The sequence below is a fragment of the Serinus canaria genome, chromosome Z (assembly GCF_022539315.1).
Source record: "Serinus canaria isolate serCan28SL12 chromosome Z, serCan2020, whole genome shotgun sequence".
Classification (NCBI taxonomy): Eukaryota; Metazoa; Chordata; class Aves; order Passeriformes; family Fringillidae; genus Serinus; species Serinus canaria.
Genome location: NC_066343.1, coordinates 20,804,448 through 20,820,966, shown reverse-complemented (window position 1 = coordinate 20,820,966; position 16,519 = coordinate 20,804,448). Strand labels below are relative to the sequence as shown.

Genomic DNA, 16,519 nt, shown 5'->3' with positions numbered 1-16,519 from the left:
ATAACAAATCATAACTGGAAAAATACCCTACAGTTTTTATATTAAAAAAATAAAATGTGCACTTATTGTTAGGTTTATGAGAGTATATTTAGAAAAGATTGGGAAAGCCAACACCAGTACTTGTAAATATGTGTCCACTTCTGATTAAAGGTGATGGAAAATTTCAGGACAATTGTATAATATGAACTTAGCATCACCGTAATGCAAAACTTGTTTTTGTCCCTGCTTAGTTGCTTGTGAGAATGGAATGCTTGTGTGCATCAGGATCCTGCAAAACTAATTGGAATTTAGTATATGCTCATTCCTCTCTGATTAAGGCATCTTTTACAGCACAGATTGCCTACGGAGGATTTTTGGCAAAAGTAATTCAATGTCTACTGAGACAAGGAAATGAAGCTTCAGCAAACGACTTCTGAAAGTTTCTTGAAGCTATATTGCTGCTAATTCTTTTTTCTACATGGACTTCTAGAATGTTCTGGAATGTACCAACTTTACCTAAAAAATTATTTGAATAAGGACTATTCCAAGATCCGTCAGAACCTCCAACACTTATCCCTTGCATCCTCTCTCCTCCATATTTATAATGACTGTAAAACAAGTTGTTAATAAACTTTTAAAGTTGTTTTTATGTATTCAAATATAAAAAAGATAATACTTAAAGCCTTATACCCTTAGTGGCCTAAATGATACTCAAATCTCAAGCTTTTTAAAATGCTACTCCTGTGACTGGAGAACCAGGAAAGAACCTAAGATCTTTTCTTTCGCACGAGTGCGCAGAGTCTATGAAAAAGCATTTATAAGTTGTTTGTGTTTTTTTTTTTTTTTTTTTTTTTTTTTTTTTTTTTAATAATTACGCGCCAGCTCTTGCAGTCATCAAGTGAGAGTGGGGTTCTGTTTTCTTGGTTTCCCGCATGGACACACAGGACAGGGAATGCAGGATGTCGGAGCGTGAAGAGCAGGGCAACCTCACCCACGGGTGGCGACAGTGCCGAACAAGCGGTGTGGCAGCTGCCAAGCGCGGAGGCACAGCACTGCTGAGAAACTGCCAGGAGCGATCCGCCCGGCCACTAAGGGTGCTGGCATTAGGGGACTGGTACCCAGCAGAGGATGGAAGAGAGCTGCGGCTCCAGGCGCCCCGCGGGTGCGGTCTGACACTGACTCAGCTGCCGGGGGGCACAGGGCAATCATTGGAGGCCAGCCCTTCACATATTAAACAGGTGCCTTTGTCCCTGTAAGGAGAAGTTCGAGGCGAGGGAGGCGCGCAGCTGAGCAGGGGCAGGCGCGCAGCGGCCTCCTCGAAGCGCGACATCGGACTCGAGCGGGGAGCGGAGCGGCCGAGGCGTAACAACCAGAGCCAGGCGCCTCACACGAAGCCCTCCGGCCACTGCCTCCGGCGCGGCCCGCACCCGCGTTGCCCCGCCCCGCCCCGCCGTCATTGGCGGTCGGGTCTGCCCACCAGCAGACCCCGCCCCCTCTCCCAACCTGACGTTCGATTCCCGCCCCCCGAGTGGCCTGCGCGCCCTGTCAATCACCCGCTCTCGGGGCGCCCGCCCGGGCGCCTGTGCCGCGGTGGGAAGGGGCGGGCGCTCGGGGCCGCCGCCGCTTCCCCTTCGCGTTGGGGTGCCGCCCCGGCCGGCCCCGCTTCGGAGCCCCGCGCCAGGGGCGGGGCAGGTCGGGAAGCAGTGCCTGGAGTTGAAGGGCCGAACGCCGAGCCTGTGTTCCGCTCTCCTGGGCTCCCTGGTAGGTTGCTGTCCCCGGCCGCGTCTCGGAACGGCGGCGGTTGCAGCGGTCGCAGCACCCCCGTGGGCCTCGGCCTCGGGCTGTCTCTCTCCTCATTGCCCAGGCGGCCGCGGGACTTGCGAGGGCCGCGGAGCCCCTTGCGAGTTCGGCGGTGACCAGGGCGGTCGCCCGGACCGGGGCAGAGGGAGCCGGCGCCTGTGCGGGGCCGTGCCCCAGGCGGGTGTGGGGCGCCGACTATGCCGGCGGGGCTCGGCCGGCGCTGGGAGGGCCCGCCGCCTCCCTGTGGCTGCGCTCCCGGGTCGCAAAAGCCGTCGCTGTGGGACCTCCGAGTGCCCTCTCCTGCGGGAGTTGCTTGCGGCGGTGGGGTTCCCTGTGTGTCAGGCGGTGTCGGTGCTGCTGGCGTTGGTTGTTCTGACCGAGCACCAAGCTGGGTTTGTAGGAACAAGTAAATTTGTTTTCCTGGTCTGTAGAAGCAGGTTGCTGGAGTGCGATTGTGCTGGTTTAGCAGATTAGCAGGTTAGAGGCGAACTGGGCTGCCAGTGCTCTTTTATTCTTACCTTTTATTTTCCTTTTCAGGAAGTTATTCATAGGCACGCTCTGAATGTGGTTTTAAGTTTGAGTTATTAAAATCTCTAATAGTAATGTTTCAGTGATTCACCATGGAACTCGGACAGACCTTATTTTCAGGCATTCTTGTTCATTTTACTGGTACACTCTTAATGAGTGTTGAAGTGACATGCGATGTGTAAAAAAAAATTGCAGTATAATCGAAGACTTTTTTTCTTGCTGAATTTTATAGTTAAGATCATTTGTAAGTGCATACATAACTAAAAATGGATACTGTGCATCTGCTTAAGCATGATTATAAGTGAAGCACACTCTTAAGTGTATTAAGTTTGCTGTCTGCGTTATAACTGCTCTTTGGACTCACGCCTCTTCTTAACCCACTTATCTACATATATTAGAAATACTTATCTAGTGGATGCTTTTTATCCCGAGTTGCATTAGGATGTTAAAATCCAAGATGGGAGTAATGCAATTTTGTTTTAAAGGGAAAAGATGAGATAGAAGTTTCTGTGCTATCTTGTAGGGGATGTCTGCTCTCGACCTCAGTATCCTTTAGTGAATTTCTTTTAAATTCTTTTTAATTAAACAGTTAAACAGTGTTTTCAGTGGGAAAAAGTGGTATTTTGTTGTGCTTACCTGAAGTGGAGAAACTTCCTGGCAAACTGGAGACTATTTACATCAGTTGAGAATGACTTTCAGCTAATTAAATTAATATTTTTTTTTTCTCTTGCCACTCTGCTTCAAATATTGGCTTATAAAATCAAATATTATCAAATATGATTGGCTTATAAAATGTAAATTATTTTCAAAATCTAGAGTACTAGTTCTGATACATCACATTTTCTGTAGAGCTGTTTTTTTCTTCAGAGTGATCAAGATAAAGAAAACTTGAATTTATGGTTAACAGTAAAGAGGGAGGGCAGAATTTTTCCAACAGACAAGAGGGAGACAGAATAACTAAATTTGCTTTTAAACTTTTGTCACATGGAGAGAAAAATGCTCTTTGCTTTATTTTTCCAACAGTATTTTCACTGTTGTTTGTTTTTATGTAAAACATTGTGAGACCTTTAAGTAAATACTGTTGATTGTACTTTGAATTTTCTCCTGAAAAAGAGTCTGTTTTTTAAGGAAATTAGGTATTTTTGATCTGCGGCTCTCTCATCTGCTGTCTGTAGAAATGTGGAATTTTTAGGGCAGTTTTAACCAAGCTTAGATGGTTTTGCCTGTGAAGGTAAGTTCCTATAAGCTTCATTGCTTCTAAAACCAAATTAGATAGTAGATATTTATTAACCATAACCATGGTGAAGGAAGGATGCTATGTTTTGTGTGGTAGTAGCTTGGGAGCTGTTCAGCCTGCAACTTGTAATACTAGGCAAGCAACAGAACATTTCTCTTCCCTGAGCAAGAAGGGAACATTTTAATTTGGGAAGAAAAGAAGGGGTTTTGTGAAGAAAGAGAGCTGGAGATGTATCAGAGGGTGGCCTGCAAATGCTGTGGATATGTGGAAGATAACCGGAAAGGTGAAGTTACTACACTGGGGCTGTGTGGGTGTTGAACACTAATCTGTAGGCAGCTAAGTTTAGCTAACGTTGATGCTTTTGAAGAATGATTCTATTTTAATCTTCCTAAGTAGCACATCAAGAGTTTAACTACAAACAAGTGCCCACATCAACATACTGACATTTTCTCATTTTAGTGCTTGAGAATTTTGTTTTGATTTAAAATCAGTGTAGTTAAGTAACTGCCATCAGACCTTGACCAAAACTGATGTCAACAGCACCAGGTTGTTTTGTTCCCAGAACTTTTAATTTACATCAGACGATTTAATATTCAGTGGCATTTGAATTTGTGTAAAACACTGGGACACTTGTTTTTTCCTCTGAGTTCCATAGGAAGGCATTGGTTTAAATATGTTTTGTATTACATCACTAATGATGAATCCAAGTGGCTAGTGTTTCTCCTTAAAGTTGTGTCACTGTGCATCTTATGTATTCAATATGAAGGTTTCAAGCATGATTCCATTTGGTGTGGTGTCTGAGACTTTATCCATACAATTTTATTCCATATTAAACTTGAAACAGAAGAAAAATGCTTTATAGCCTTTTGAAGACTATAGAACTGTAGTTTCAATTTGATGATGTTTTAGGTATACATTGCAGTGAAAGTCATGCAAGTGAGAGGAGAGTTGCAAGTGTGTGTAGTAGTGAAATACTTGGGACTGCTGTAGAAGGTACCTATCTACTTTATGGAGACAATTAAGACAGCAGAATCATTTGATTGCCATGTAGTTTGTTATTGTTAGAAATCCTTGACAGATTCATAGCTGCAAAACTTAGTCTGGAGACATTTTCCTGTACTGTGAGTTATCCCTTTCCTCACATGTGGAGTTATTAAACTTGAACTTAGCTTCTGTCTAAAGTTCTTGAAGTAGAATTTGACCATGTAATTAAAGTTAAGTGACAGGGAATTATGTCAGAGAGCTAAAAATACTTTTAATTTTGAAAACTGATCTTCACAATCACTGTGGAATGCTAGACCACATGATATATTTTAGCTTATCCAAAAATCTAACCTGGAAGATCAAATTAGTGTCTTTTGGACTCTCAGAAATGCTTTGGGTTTTTTTTCTGTATAGCACCGGGGTGTTTCACAACGGTACTTAATTTTGTCTTCAGATACAGTGTTAGATGAAATGCAGTACCCTTTTTTTCTAAGTTCTTGATGCGTTAACTTCACAGATTCCCTGGCCTAGCCTTAGGCTAATCTGTACCTTTCTATTGTTCTGCTATAATGCTTGCGTGCTGTGGTACAATTATTTGTGTAGAAAATTGACGCCTCCATTATGTAGTATTAGCTAGCTCAGCATTAGCTTCCTGCCAGCTGAGGACAATGTAGCCCATTTAAGTCTGTATGGTTGTGGTGGTGGAAATGTGAAGAAACAAATGATGGAAATATTGCTTAACCATCAGTTTTATCCTTTCTGTGCTCTTTTTAGTAAATCAGCTTTAATAGTGTTATTAGATTTTAAAAATTATTCTTTGTGTTATGGCTCTCCTTTCTGAAAACTCTCAGCTTTTACTCTGAAATGGTGATTATAGGAAAGTGCAAGAAGGATGCATGAGCAGAAGTTTTAACCAAGTAACAGCATGCCACTTGCATGGAATCTTTAAGTGAAGTTGGTAGGATTTTGTAGTGAAAGTTGAATGAAGTGTAATTCATAGATTAGAGCCAAACTTGCCTTCTAGATCAATGAGAAAATAAAAATGTTTATGCAGTGACTAGCGATAGCCATCTTAGCTGATGTTTGCTTAGAGTTAACAGAGATGAAGAGATTGCTTGGATATAGATTCTAATTGCTACATAGTTAGTCCAGGCTGTCATTTGTAGAAAAATTGTGTTAAGGTGAACCCCAGTACGGTAGGTGTCGTCTGATGTGACAGCATTTTGACCGTAGCTGGCAGTTGGTGGTGCAGAAGGATGTATTTATTGTTCATTAGGTAGTAGACTTTCAACTGACAAAATTAGGCGTAGAGAACAGATACTGAATTTTGGATATTGGCAGCCCTCCCTCTGATGTGTTCATGTGACTTTAAACCGTGGTACATGAAAAATTACACTAGTTTAACTAGAATAGACTTCTTAAACAAACTTCAGTAAGGATGGGGTAGGTTTTTGGTTAGTTCTTGCACAGGCAAGTGGTTGATTAAATGTGTCAATAAAGCTGTTTCTCTCTTAGGTTTTGTGCATTAAAGGAGGATTATATGTGGTCATATGTGGTTTGTTGGTGTACTTTCCCTAGGGAAATACCTATATACATGAAAATTGAAATGCTTATTCTAGAATCTCGAATTAATTATTTTTGTTGAATATAGTGTGTGGCAGTTGATATGGTAAGAGAGAAATGTAATTTTTTATTTAATATATATACCACTGGAGATGAAAACAAGACTTTTTAGAAGTTTATGTAAATCCTTTCATAAGAAAGATACTTGGATTTACCTTGACACTTTCAATTGGGGCACTTCTTGAGTGCATTTCATTCATATGTATTTGAAGATTGAGACTGTATATATGTAGGCTTACACTCCGTTACCTAAACCCTTGTTTTATGAGGAAAATCATATTTATCTGTAAGAGTAAGCAAATACATATTTTAAAACAATCATATTTTTTGGAATGCTGAGTGTCTAATTTGTACACCAAAATCAATAAATTCTGTTTCTGGTTTTGCAAAACTTACCTGAGTCTGGAATAGGTTGGTATTACAGAAGGCAGATGTGGAAAAAGACCAAATGCTGTGAGAACAGAACTGTTGTCTGTTTCTGAAACTGAAAATAAGAATCTGTGCAAAACTGAGACTTTTTAAGTAAGAAAGAAATGTTAGTGTAGAAGGTACTTGAGATACAAACATTGTATTGTTGGAAGTTCTGGTAATACCAACAAAATTTATGTGCACTTGTGATCTGTTAGTTTCTTTGGAGTGCTGAAGAGCATGAATCAAAATAAAAGTGTTTTGAGGCCATGCACACTGAGAAATAAACTGCACATTTGAGCTCCTGCATGATCTATTATAAAGAGATTTCATTTGCCTTTGAAATTAGGTTATTATATTTGCCTTCTTAAATAAATGCCGATGTCTTCTGAAGTGTGAAACATTTTGTGTGATCAAGAAGTAACAGTTGCTTTGTGTGTTTTCCCTCTTTGCTGATGAAACTCTAGGAAGGATTTCAAACTTACTAATATATTATGTACTTTTTCTCTGTGAAGGAAATGTAGCAAATGTGGGTTCTGTGGTTCAGTATTTTGAAAGTCAAACTTGCACAGAAATGATATGGCAGTGGTTTTTGATGGCTTGAATGTTGATCCTGGTGATGATCTTATTTAGGTGCATTGTCACTTCTTGTATATTTTTTATTTTATTATTGTGGAGACTGCAGTCTTCTCATGTGAAGCTGAAAAAGACCATCCTTATTTCTTAGGTTAGTTCACATCTACTACAAAATACTGATTTTTTAAATTTTTTTTTTTTTTTTTTGGGAAGAAGATGTTGTTTCAGAGAATTTATATATTCTTTTTACAGTGCTTCCAAGGTAATTGTTTACCTAATTGAAGTCAGAATAAGTACCTAAGGAATGGGAGAATAAAATAGTCTTTGATGAATTAACTAACTTCTGAAAATACGAGAAGCAGATAATACCAAGCTGTATTTTGTTTCTATGGGAGAAATTTTTTAAAACTGTAAAATCAGATGCCATTAGTCTTGGAATTCCCCAGGTGTATGAAGTAGATTATATTGTTTAGAGCAAAATGAGTTGTTGATGAGTAAGTTTTCATTGTGTTCAGGTCACATATGAAGAACACCATCTAAGATTTGTATAATGATACAGTAATGAGCAATTTTGGTACAGGTTACTGATAACTGGAGAGAGAAATTGTGTCAGGAGAAATTTGTTTGGAAATGTTCTTTGTTTTTCAAAGCTGATATAATAAGTATGTGCCATCTGTGGAAGTTTAATGTACAGAATATTTCAGCACACTAATTTTGTCTTCAGTTTTGAGTGAAGTGCTAATGGTTTTGTGTATTGTTTCTGCTTTGGAAATCTGAAAAATGATGAAGTAATAATTTGGTTACATTTAACTGAGTTATGCAATGAATCATTAAAAAACTTTTTTTTAGTTTTTGCTTAGGAAAATATTGTACCAAAAATAAAGCTATAGACATATTTGTACTATAAATCATTGGAATAGCAGCTCAAGTTTTGGTCACAGTAAAGTCATATGAAAGCCTACATTACTCTTATTGGACTAAAGTGAAAATAATGAAATCCACTCTTCTTTTGTCATTAAATGTTTATTTTTATTTTTAAATAAGCAAGAGATCCAACTGAATCATATACAATTTTAGAGATATTTTCCAATTCAAATTCTGTCTAAAAACTTTTTCACAGTTAGAAACTGCTGTCCTAAACTTTCAAGGGTTCTTCAATTATGAGCCTGTTAGCTGTGGATGTGGAATTTCATAGATTTCCTCTGTTGCATGGAGACTTGTGTATAAAAATGAATGAAAATAATGCAGTAATAACTAATCTAGAAAGAACAGCTCAATTTTTCCATGAGGCACAAAAAAAAGCAGAAATTGTTTATTAGATATTTATGTTTTGTATTATGGTCTCACAGTGGAGCTCTTGCTTGGTTTCAGATTTATAGTATGAATTTCAGAGTTTCTACTATTAAGTATTTCTGAAAGAGTTTGGATAGAATCTTGTGTTATTTTTTCTGCAGAACAAATATATTTGTAACATGGAAATGATCTTTGGAAAGTGAACGTGACTGTTCCTCATCTTAGTTGAAGACTGTAGTAGATGAAGCATTCAATAAAAATTACATGTAGTGTTAGAGAAAGTTTGTAGTGCCTCTGCCACAGATTTCCAAGAGACTTTCTCTTCACTCTTCTAGAAGATGTGAGAAGAAGCTATGTTGCTAAATTACTGTAACTGCCAAAAATCATGAGCCCTTGGGGTTAGAAGTTCGTGAGCAGATACTTGAGATGTGAGAAACTGCAGAGGTATGAAAATGCCAGAAGGCTGAGTGAATTTTAAATGCCTTGTGCTGAAACGAGGACTGTTTCTTTCATAAAATAATAAAATATTTAATAATTAATAAATTAATAATAAATTAATAATAAAATTAATAAATAAAAAACGTCTTTCATAAAATAATAAAATATCCCATGTTAGAAGGGGTCCAGAGGAATCATTGAAGTCCAACTCCTGGCCCTGCACAGGACACCCTGAGAGTCACACCATGTGCCTGAGAGCATTGACCAAACACTCCTTGAGCTCTCTCCGGCTGATGCTGTGCTCACTTCCCTGGGGAGTCTGTTCAGTGCCCAACACCCTCTAGGTGAAGGACTTTTCCTAATATCCAACTTAAATCTCCCCTGACACAACTTCAGGCCATTCCCTCAGGTCTCTGGTTGCAGTATCTCTATAGTTCTTCTCTTCATCAGACCTTCCTTCCACTGGGCATACAGCTCACTCTTTTGCCTTATTTCTGAGAAGATTCCTACTGAGCCAAGCTGGCCTTCTGCCTCCTCCACTTGACTTGTGACATTTTGGAACTGCCTGTTCCTGGGCCCCTGGCAGGTGGTGCCTAAAAAATGACTAGACCTGATGGACCCCAGTACCCTCAAAACCACTTTCTCAGGGCATATTACTGATTTTTTAAACAGTTTGAAAATTAGCTCTTGTCATGCCTAGGACTGAAATTTTGCTGTCACTTTTTCTCCTGATAATGGAGATTTTATCTCAGTTGCTTTGTGGTCACTGTGGCCAAGGTGGCCACCAGTCACCACTTCATTCACAGGATCCTCCCTGTTAATAAGCAGCATGTCAAGGACAGCACCTTTCATAGCTGGCTCCATTAGTTGCTGTATCATAAGACTATCCAGATTTCAGACTGTTCTGGACCTATTTGTGTAGCTGTGTGATGAGGGCCGCTGTTTTGAAGGTGTCTCTTCATTCTTCAGAATAATTATCTGGAATCATTGTCCTGGATGTGTGGCCTATAGTAGACTCCTATGATGACATTCACATTATTTTTTTGTCCCTTAATCCTTACTCAGAGACTGTCAGCCTGCCATTGCTGGCTTCAGGCAATATTCCAGCCCTTCCAGCTCACCTGCCCTGCTTGTCCCTCCTGGAGAGCTTGTGACTATCCATCATGGCACTTCAATCAAGGGGCTCATCCCACCAGGTCTCACCTATTCCAGTGATGATCCTCATGCTGTGTGTGTTGGTGTGGAAACATTTTGGGAGTGATCCGTTGTAGCTGACGCCTCCCGGACCAGTTTAAGGATCTCACTAGCACTCAGTTCCTTGACTTTTGGCATACCCATCCCATTGCTTATCACTGTCAAACCTGTTTATATCCTTTTCCTTCTTCCAATATAATTTAAAGCTCTATCAAATTTTTATTTTCTTCTGTACTCTTTTGTTGCTGTATGCCTTTCTTAAACGTAGAGAAAAATGTTAGTATACTGATACTAGCAGTGATGTATAATCTTGTAATTATAATGTGAAGGGTGCTGCTTATGTTACCTGAGGGAGCAGTTAGAGTTGCATGTTTCATTTAAGTTTGTCATTCCTGGGCAGTGGAATGTTCTATTTAGCTACTTTAATTTTCTCTTAATTAGTTTGTCTAGGAGTAAATCTGGAACGTGAAAATGGAATGAGGTAGATAGTAAGTTTTTTTTTTTTTAAAGGTGACTTGCACACTTGAGTATGAACATTGTAATGACAACACTTTGGAACATGTAAGCTTGCATGTAATTACAGTGGTGTTCCTTCTGTTGCTGCAGGATCAGGTATTTGAGAAATGTATGAATAAAGAAGATGCTTAAATGAGCTGTTCTTTTATTCCGCTTTACGTAGTGTCCTGGAGAGTAATTGTTGCTACAGAAAAGGCTTCTTATGTGGCATATAGTCTTCAGTAGTGTTAATTGGGACATCTTCAAGCAGAGGTTTTGAGAGATATGTAGATTTATAATCTAATCTGGGGACATTCTGCAGGGGTTAGGTGTGTAAGTTGTCAGTCAATTGAAACCCTGTTGTCTTTTTTTTTTTCTTTTCTTCACTGTGCCTTTTCTTACATTTCATGCAGTCTCTCTACAGTGCCTGGAAAAGTCTATCAGACTACACCAAAAAAAAAAAAAAAAAAGAAACCTCTGGTAGCTGTTGTTTGTTGGGCATGTCAGCTACTCTGAAGTTACTTAAGTTACTTGCTTTCTTCCAGTCTTGTTTTATTTTTTATCTACAGTCTATACAGATTACAGATTTAGTTTATAATTGAGATCTAATTACTTTTTCTTCTATGTAATACCATTTTGACATTTTTTGATAGCTTCTTTTGCCTTTTTCTTTACACTTGAACTTAGTAATTTCACTCCTATGATACTGCTATGTCAACTTGGCTTTGATGGCGTTTACCATTGTCTTGATATTTAATCCTATATCTTTTTGAATTTAAGAACAAATATTTACTAATATTCTCTAATGTTGAGCAGAAGTTTATGGTTTAAGCATGCTCATTTATGTAGGCTGAAATTAAAAAGTGAAAAGTAAAGAGAAAATCAAACTGTGAAATGAGGATAGATTGCCCATAACAAGCAAGAAAATGATAGCAAATAATATAGCTAGAAAATTATTTCATATAGCAAGAAAATGATTTTGCATATAATTTACAATGCTTACACTGTATGTATTCCTTTTGTGCTTCAGATGATGCACACCTTTGAATGATGTCTGTCTTCTGAGCCTTAAAATTACTTTGAGACAAATCTGCTGCATCTTCCTTAATAGTCTAAAAAAACTAATGCAGTTCCAAAAACTGTACTTTCATTCTCTATCAGAATTTTTGACATGCTAAGTAACTGCATAAAAATATCTCTTTGCCATTTGATGCTTTTCCTCTAGAATGTGAGCATTATGGTGAAGAGAAGCTATTTCCATCAACATTATAACACTGTCATAGGTAAATACAATAGAAATAAATCTAGCTATGAAAAAGTTTTGTATTTTTAAGGTAAATACATCATAAAATATTACACAGGAACTTCAAAATGAAGAAAGTCATAAGCAGTGTCCTTATTTCGAGTTAGTTGCAGATTATTTTATTAGGAAAATGTAAGAGAACGCAACACCTGTGTCTTGGAGAAACTGTGACCAGGAATACTTGCATGTCTTCCTTTTGATATGTAGTGTGGGTAAAATGTGAGGGACTTGTGTTGGTTATTTAGCACAGATCTTATAAAAGGGTATCAATTTCAGTTTATGTAAGACAGCCTACCTATAATGTAAGTGGAGAATCTGTTAGTTCAACAGGAGGAAAGGGGAGAACATAAGTTATTGCATAATAGATTTGTCCATACAATAGACACATTTCTGGAAATCAAAATTGATGTTGTCATGTTTTTGGTACACTAAAAATTCTAAGATTGTTTATTGTTAGTTCTTTATGAAAAAGCCAGTAAAATATGGAAGTCTTCTTTTCTTTGGTACCTAAAACATCTGGTTGCATTCTTTTGCATCAAATGTGCTGACCTTCATTCAAAGAACTAAATGGTGACTTTGAAGTTCTCCTTCAACACACATAATATCTAGGTTCCTTATTTATTCCTTCCCTTCCACTATGCTTTTGTAGCATAGTGGGAGAGAGAAAATTATCTATTGCTTCTCATTGAGTCAGTTCCTTTGAGATCTGTGGTTTAGAATGTGACTTTAGGGTATCTGAAAGCCTGCAAGGTTATGTAGTATTTGCCTGTTCTTTTTCTCTTAAACACTTCTGTCTGTACCATAAAAAACCCACAGCTTTCATTACTCACTTCTAAAGTCCTTTTCCTGACATTAAGCAAGTCATCTTGGATTGTAATCTGCATTTGTGTTTTTTGATTGTTCTCAGAGCAAGTTTTTCATTCCCCCTTTCACAGTATTGTGGTCATATTTCTTTGCCAAACAAATTTCCATGTACTTCATTGTTCAGGTAGTATGTTAGTCAGCTGTTGGTTAATGATTTTTAAATGTCATCTAGTTAAAACCATGCTGTAACTATGTATGATTTAGCAGATGCAGCTATTCAGGTGACTGTTAATATTATTTGGTGTATTTTTCACTATTACCTCTTTGACTTTTGAAATTTTGTTGTAAACTGTGATGTGAGTAATAATTTTACTTTGTGAGAAATTGGTTTACAAAATAAAAGTGTCTTCAGCTCAAAGTGTTAAAAATAAGCTCTTGGTGACTACCTTTAAAATAGGCTGTAGCACAGGAAATACATTTTTCCAGATAATGTTCTCCATTACTGCAGTGTATTCCCAACATTGAAGCAAATGTAGGAAAATAATTTTGGACAGATATTTAATTCATTGTGTGGTTTTGCTGGTGTAGAAACTTCTGAATTATGGGGTTTTACACCACTGTCATCAAATAGAAAACAATATCCAGTGTTCTTATAGCTGAGATTAAAAAACAAAAGCTTTCTTGTGGTTCTTTATTACAGTAGTAAGATAGCATTGTATTTGCTGAAATCCATGTAGGAATTTGTAATTTGTGTCTAGGCAATGATGTTAAACAAGGGAGAAGGGGAGCAGGGAAACAGATTTATGACAGAAGTATAGTAGGGGAGAATAAGTAAACATAGTTTAATTTTAGATTCTAGGAGTTACTGAAGGAACTCCAGTGTCCTTGCCATGAGTTTATAATTTGTGCATCTCAGAAATTACAGTTCAGAAAATACAATATATTTCTATAACTTCAGTAACTGTGCAGGAGATACTGTTGGAGGGAAAATAAATAAATTGCTTTCATTTAAAGAGCTGGCATAAGGTGAAGTGTGTCCAAGCATCAATTTTAAGTGTGTTTATTCAGGAAGAAGTTTTATAGGGCTTTTTTGTTTGAAGTGTTGAAATTTTAGTACACTTCAGTCACAACAATATCACTTGCTGTTACATACTAGAAATAGAATTAACCTTAAAGTAGTGCTTCTCATTGATCTGTAAAGCAAATAAAATTAATTAAAGCTTAATTTTGTGTCTAGTTGAAGGGAAAGATAATTTTGTACAAGAATCTTAGTGTCTTGTATAACTTTGTTTTTCTTTTAACAGAATTCCTCTGAAGACTCGGAAATATTGCTGGTGTTGTGCATTCTGGAAATACGTTTTACTACAGATACCACCAAGGCTTTGCAAACAAGAAGAGCATGCTGCTGTTGACTCCTTACTGACAGTAACTAGCTGGGCATTTCACTCATGATGTTTTCATTCTCACCTTGTCCAATTGGAATTTGCTTAACTGATTTTTAAAAAGAGGAATAAATCAAAGTGGAGTACCGTAAATTTGACATGGAAAATAAAAAGAAAGAGAAAGACAAACCAGATGAAAGAATGGCACGGCCTAATGGGAGATCAGGCCATAGTCCACGTGGAACTGGTACTTCAAATTCTGGAGTGCTAATGGTTGGCCCTAACTTCAGAGTTGGTAAAAAAATTGGATGCGGTAATTTTGGAGAACTACGGCTAGGTAAGATCCTCGTTTATTTATTTCAATTTACGTTATTAAGGCCATTTTTATGCAGTCTAGGCAAGAAAATGTCTCTATGAATACCCTGCAGCTCTTCAAACTGCCTTCAAGCTTCAGATGTGCAAGGCATATTCAACCCATCTTTTGTGGTTTTATCCCAGCCAGTGCAAGCTTGATGACATGACAAATCTGTATAGTAAGATACTTCCTGTGACTAAAATGTTTTCTAGCTGTATATAGTGCTCTCCTAAATTCAGTCCATTTTCTCTTCCAAGATGCTGGAATTTACATCATGGTTATTGTAGCAGTCTTTTCTGACTTCTGAAGCACTTTATTGAGGTATATTTAGGGCTAAATGTATGAGACACATCCCCATCTTGTAGGTCTGGCAGATCTCTTGGAGATGCTGTAACCAGGTGCTACAGAGTTCTTAATACAGGTGAGCAAGGAAATTCCTTGGTTTCTTTTTTCATGTGGTGAGGCTAAATACTTGAGTTGCTGTTACAGGACAGTGAGAATCCAACTGTAGAGAAAATTTGGGATAATTCAGTCACTCTAATTTTCTGCTGAACAGATGGCTGAAAACCAGATGGTGGAGAAGGCAGACTGAGAAGGACCTATAGAGTTTTGAAGAATTTAAGCACCAAAGCTGGAAATGCTAGCCTTTATTAAAATAGACACGATGGGTGTGTGCTTTTGGAAGACTATATGTTGAGTTTTGGGGACTTGTATTTCCAGGATGGACAGCATGATTAGCTAGGGTTTTCAAGATGTGTAAGTTCAGGTTTCGTGTTATTAAATACAGTTTGACACTTAATGGCCAGAATTTATTCTAGTATTATTAGAAGGCTTGAGTTTAAAGTGCTTCATGCATTAAATAGAGGTGATTTCACAATTAGATATTTGAGAGGATGGTGGGCTATATAGATGTTTCTGTTGATCATTGCCTGTGGTAGAACTAATACTCATTGCCCTTCAAACAATATAGGTGATGCAGTGTTTACACAACATATAATATTTTTTTAATATAGTGCATTCTGGGGTCTGTCAGGTTGTAAATAAGCTTGGCAAGTTAATACTTAATATTTAAGACAATATTGCTGCAGCTCTGACTTAGGACACTGAATTTTGCAGTCTCATTAATAGGTACTCTTGTTACTACTATTAATAGTTACACAAAATTGATACATTTTGACATTTACAGTGTTGCATACATGCCTTTGCAGTCCACAAATCAAGCTGAAAAATTGTTCTTCCTCTCTTGCTAAAATTTGCATACTGCCTTCAAATCTTAATTCTGGTTTCAAACCTCTCAATAAACTTATTCAAACCAGCAAGATGAATTCTACATAAAGGCAACTGTAAACTAGTAAAGGTAATTTTTTGTTGATCTGTTATTTTGGTCACAAAGTACAGAGTTGATTAAGGGTTAACATTTGATTAACTTTCTTGGAGCTGTTACAGTGAAACAATGTATTTTATTTTAAATACAATATTAAATTAGTTAAGACTTAGAGTTTGATAGTACTGAAATAAAATAGAGCAAGTAAATAAAAGGAATAGTCTGGAGATTATGGGACAGTGTACTGTCCTGTAACAGTCACCAGGACAAGTGCCGCCTTTCTGATTTTAATATCTGTGGGTTTTGCTAATATTCTAGATATTTCAAATCCCTATTTTTTTTTTTTTTGGTTTTTGTGAGGAAGATGTTTTAAATGTAAGTTACTGAAAGCAAGAGTTAGTATTGTTATTATAGATTCTGATTTTTTTTTTTTTACTTTTTCATTTGCTTTGCTACAATATCAAGTACTTAGTGTGCACCCTTTCTACAAAGGTGTACACAAGTGCTTAGTTTTTTTAGATGCAGTTCTGCAAGTGGGAATACATTTTGAGCATGTGTCGTAAGGTTAGACCTGAGAGACTTTAAGGAGGGATAAAGTTGGAGAGTGATGAATTAGTGCTCAGAAGATAAAAATTCATTTATATGTCAGGAGCTGTTTTTCCATCTGAGAAGAAATTGGTGGTCACACTTCAGTAGTGGCTTGTGGATCAAATGGGAAATTGGCTCTCTGTAGCAAATTACTGTTTGTGATCTTGAATCATTAGCTCGCAAAGGAGTAAATTGGTTTGGATATTGA

At 37.7% G+C, this 16,519-nt stretch overlaps 1 protein-coding gene across 5 annotated transcripts in view; it reads left to right on the top strand.

Moving 5' to 3' along the window:
* Positions 1 to 1,522: 1,522 nt before the first annotated feature.
* CSNK1G3 (casein kinase 1 gamma 3) overlaps positions 1,523 to 16,519 on the top strand; it is a 66,928-nt gene continuing 51,931 nt past the window's right edge. For 3 of the 5 annotated variants that reach the window (XM_018921201.3, XM_050986983.1, XM_018921197.3), the window contains exons 1-2: positions 1,523 to 1,740; positions 13,967 to 14,381. In XM_018921201.3, the coding sequence (XP_018776746.1) occupies positions 14,204 to 14,381 (178 nt within the window). In that variant the 5' untranslated portion in view covers positions 1,523 to 1,740; positions 13,967 to 14,203. Of the gene's footprint in view, positions 1,741 to 13,966; positions 14,382 to 16,519 lie in introns of those variants that run through there. The other 2 variants (XM_018921202.3, XM_018921203.3) reach the window with 2 other exon arrangements.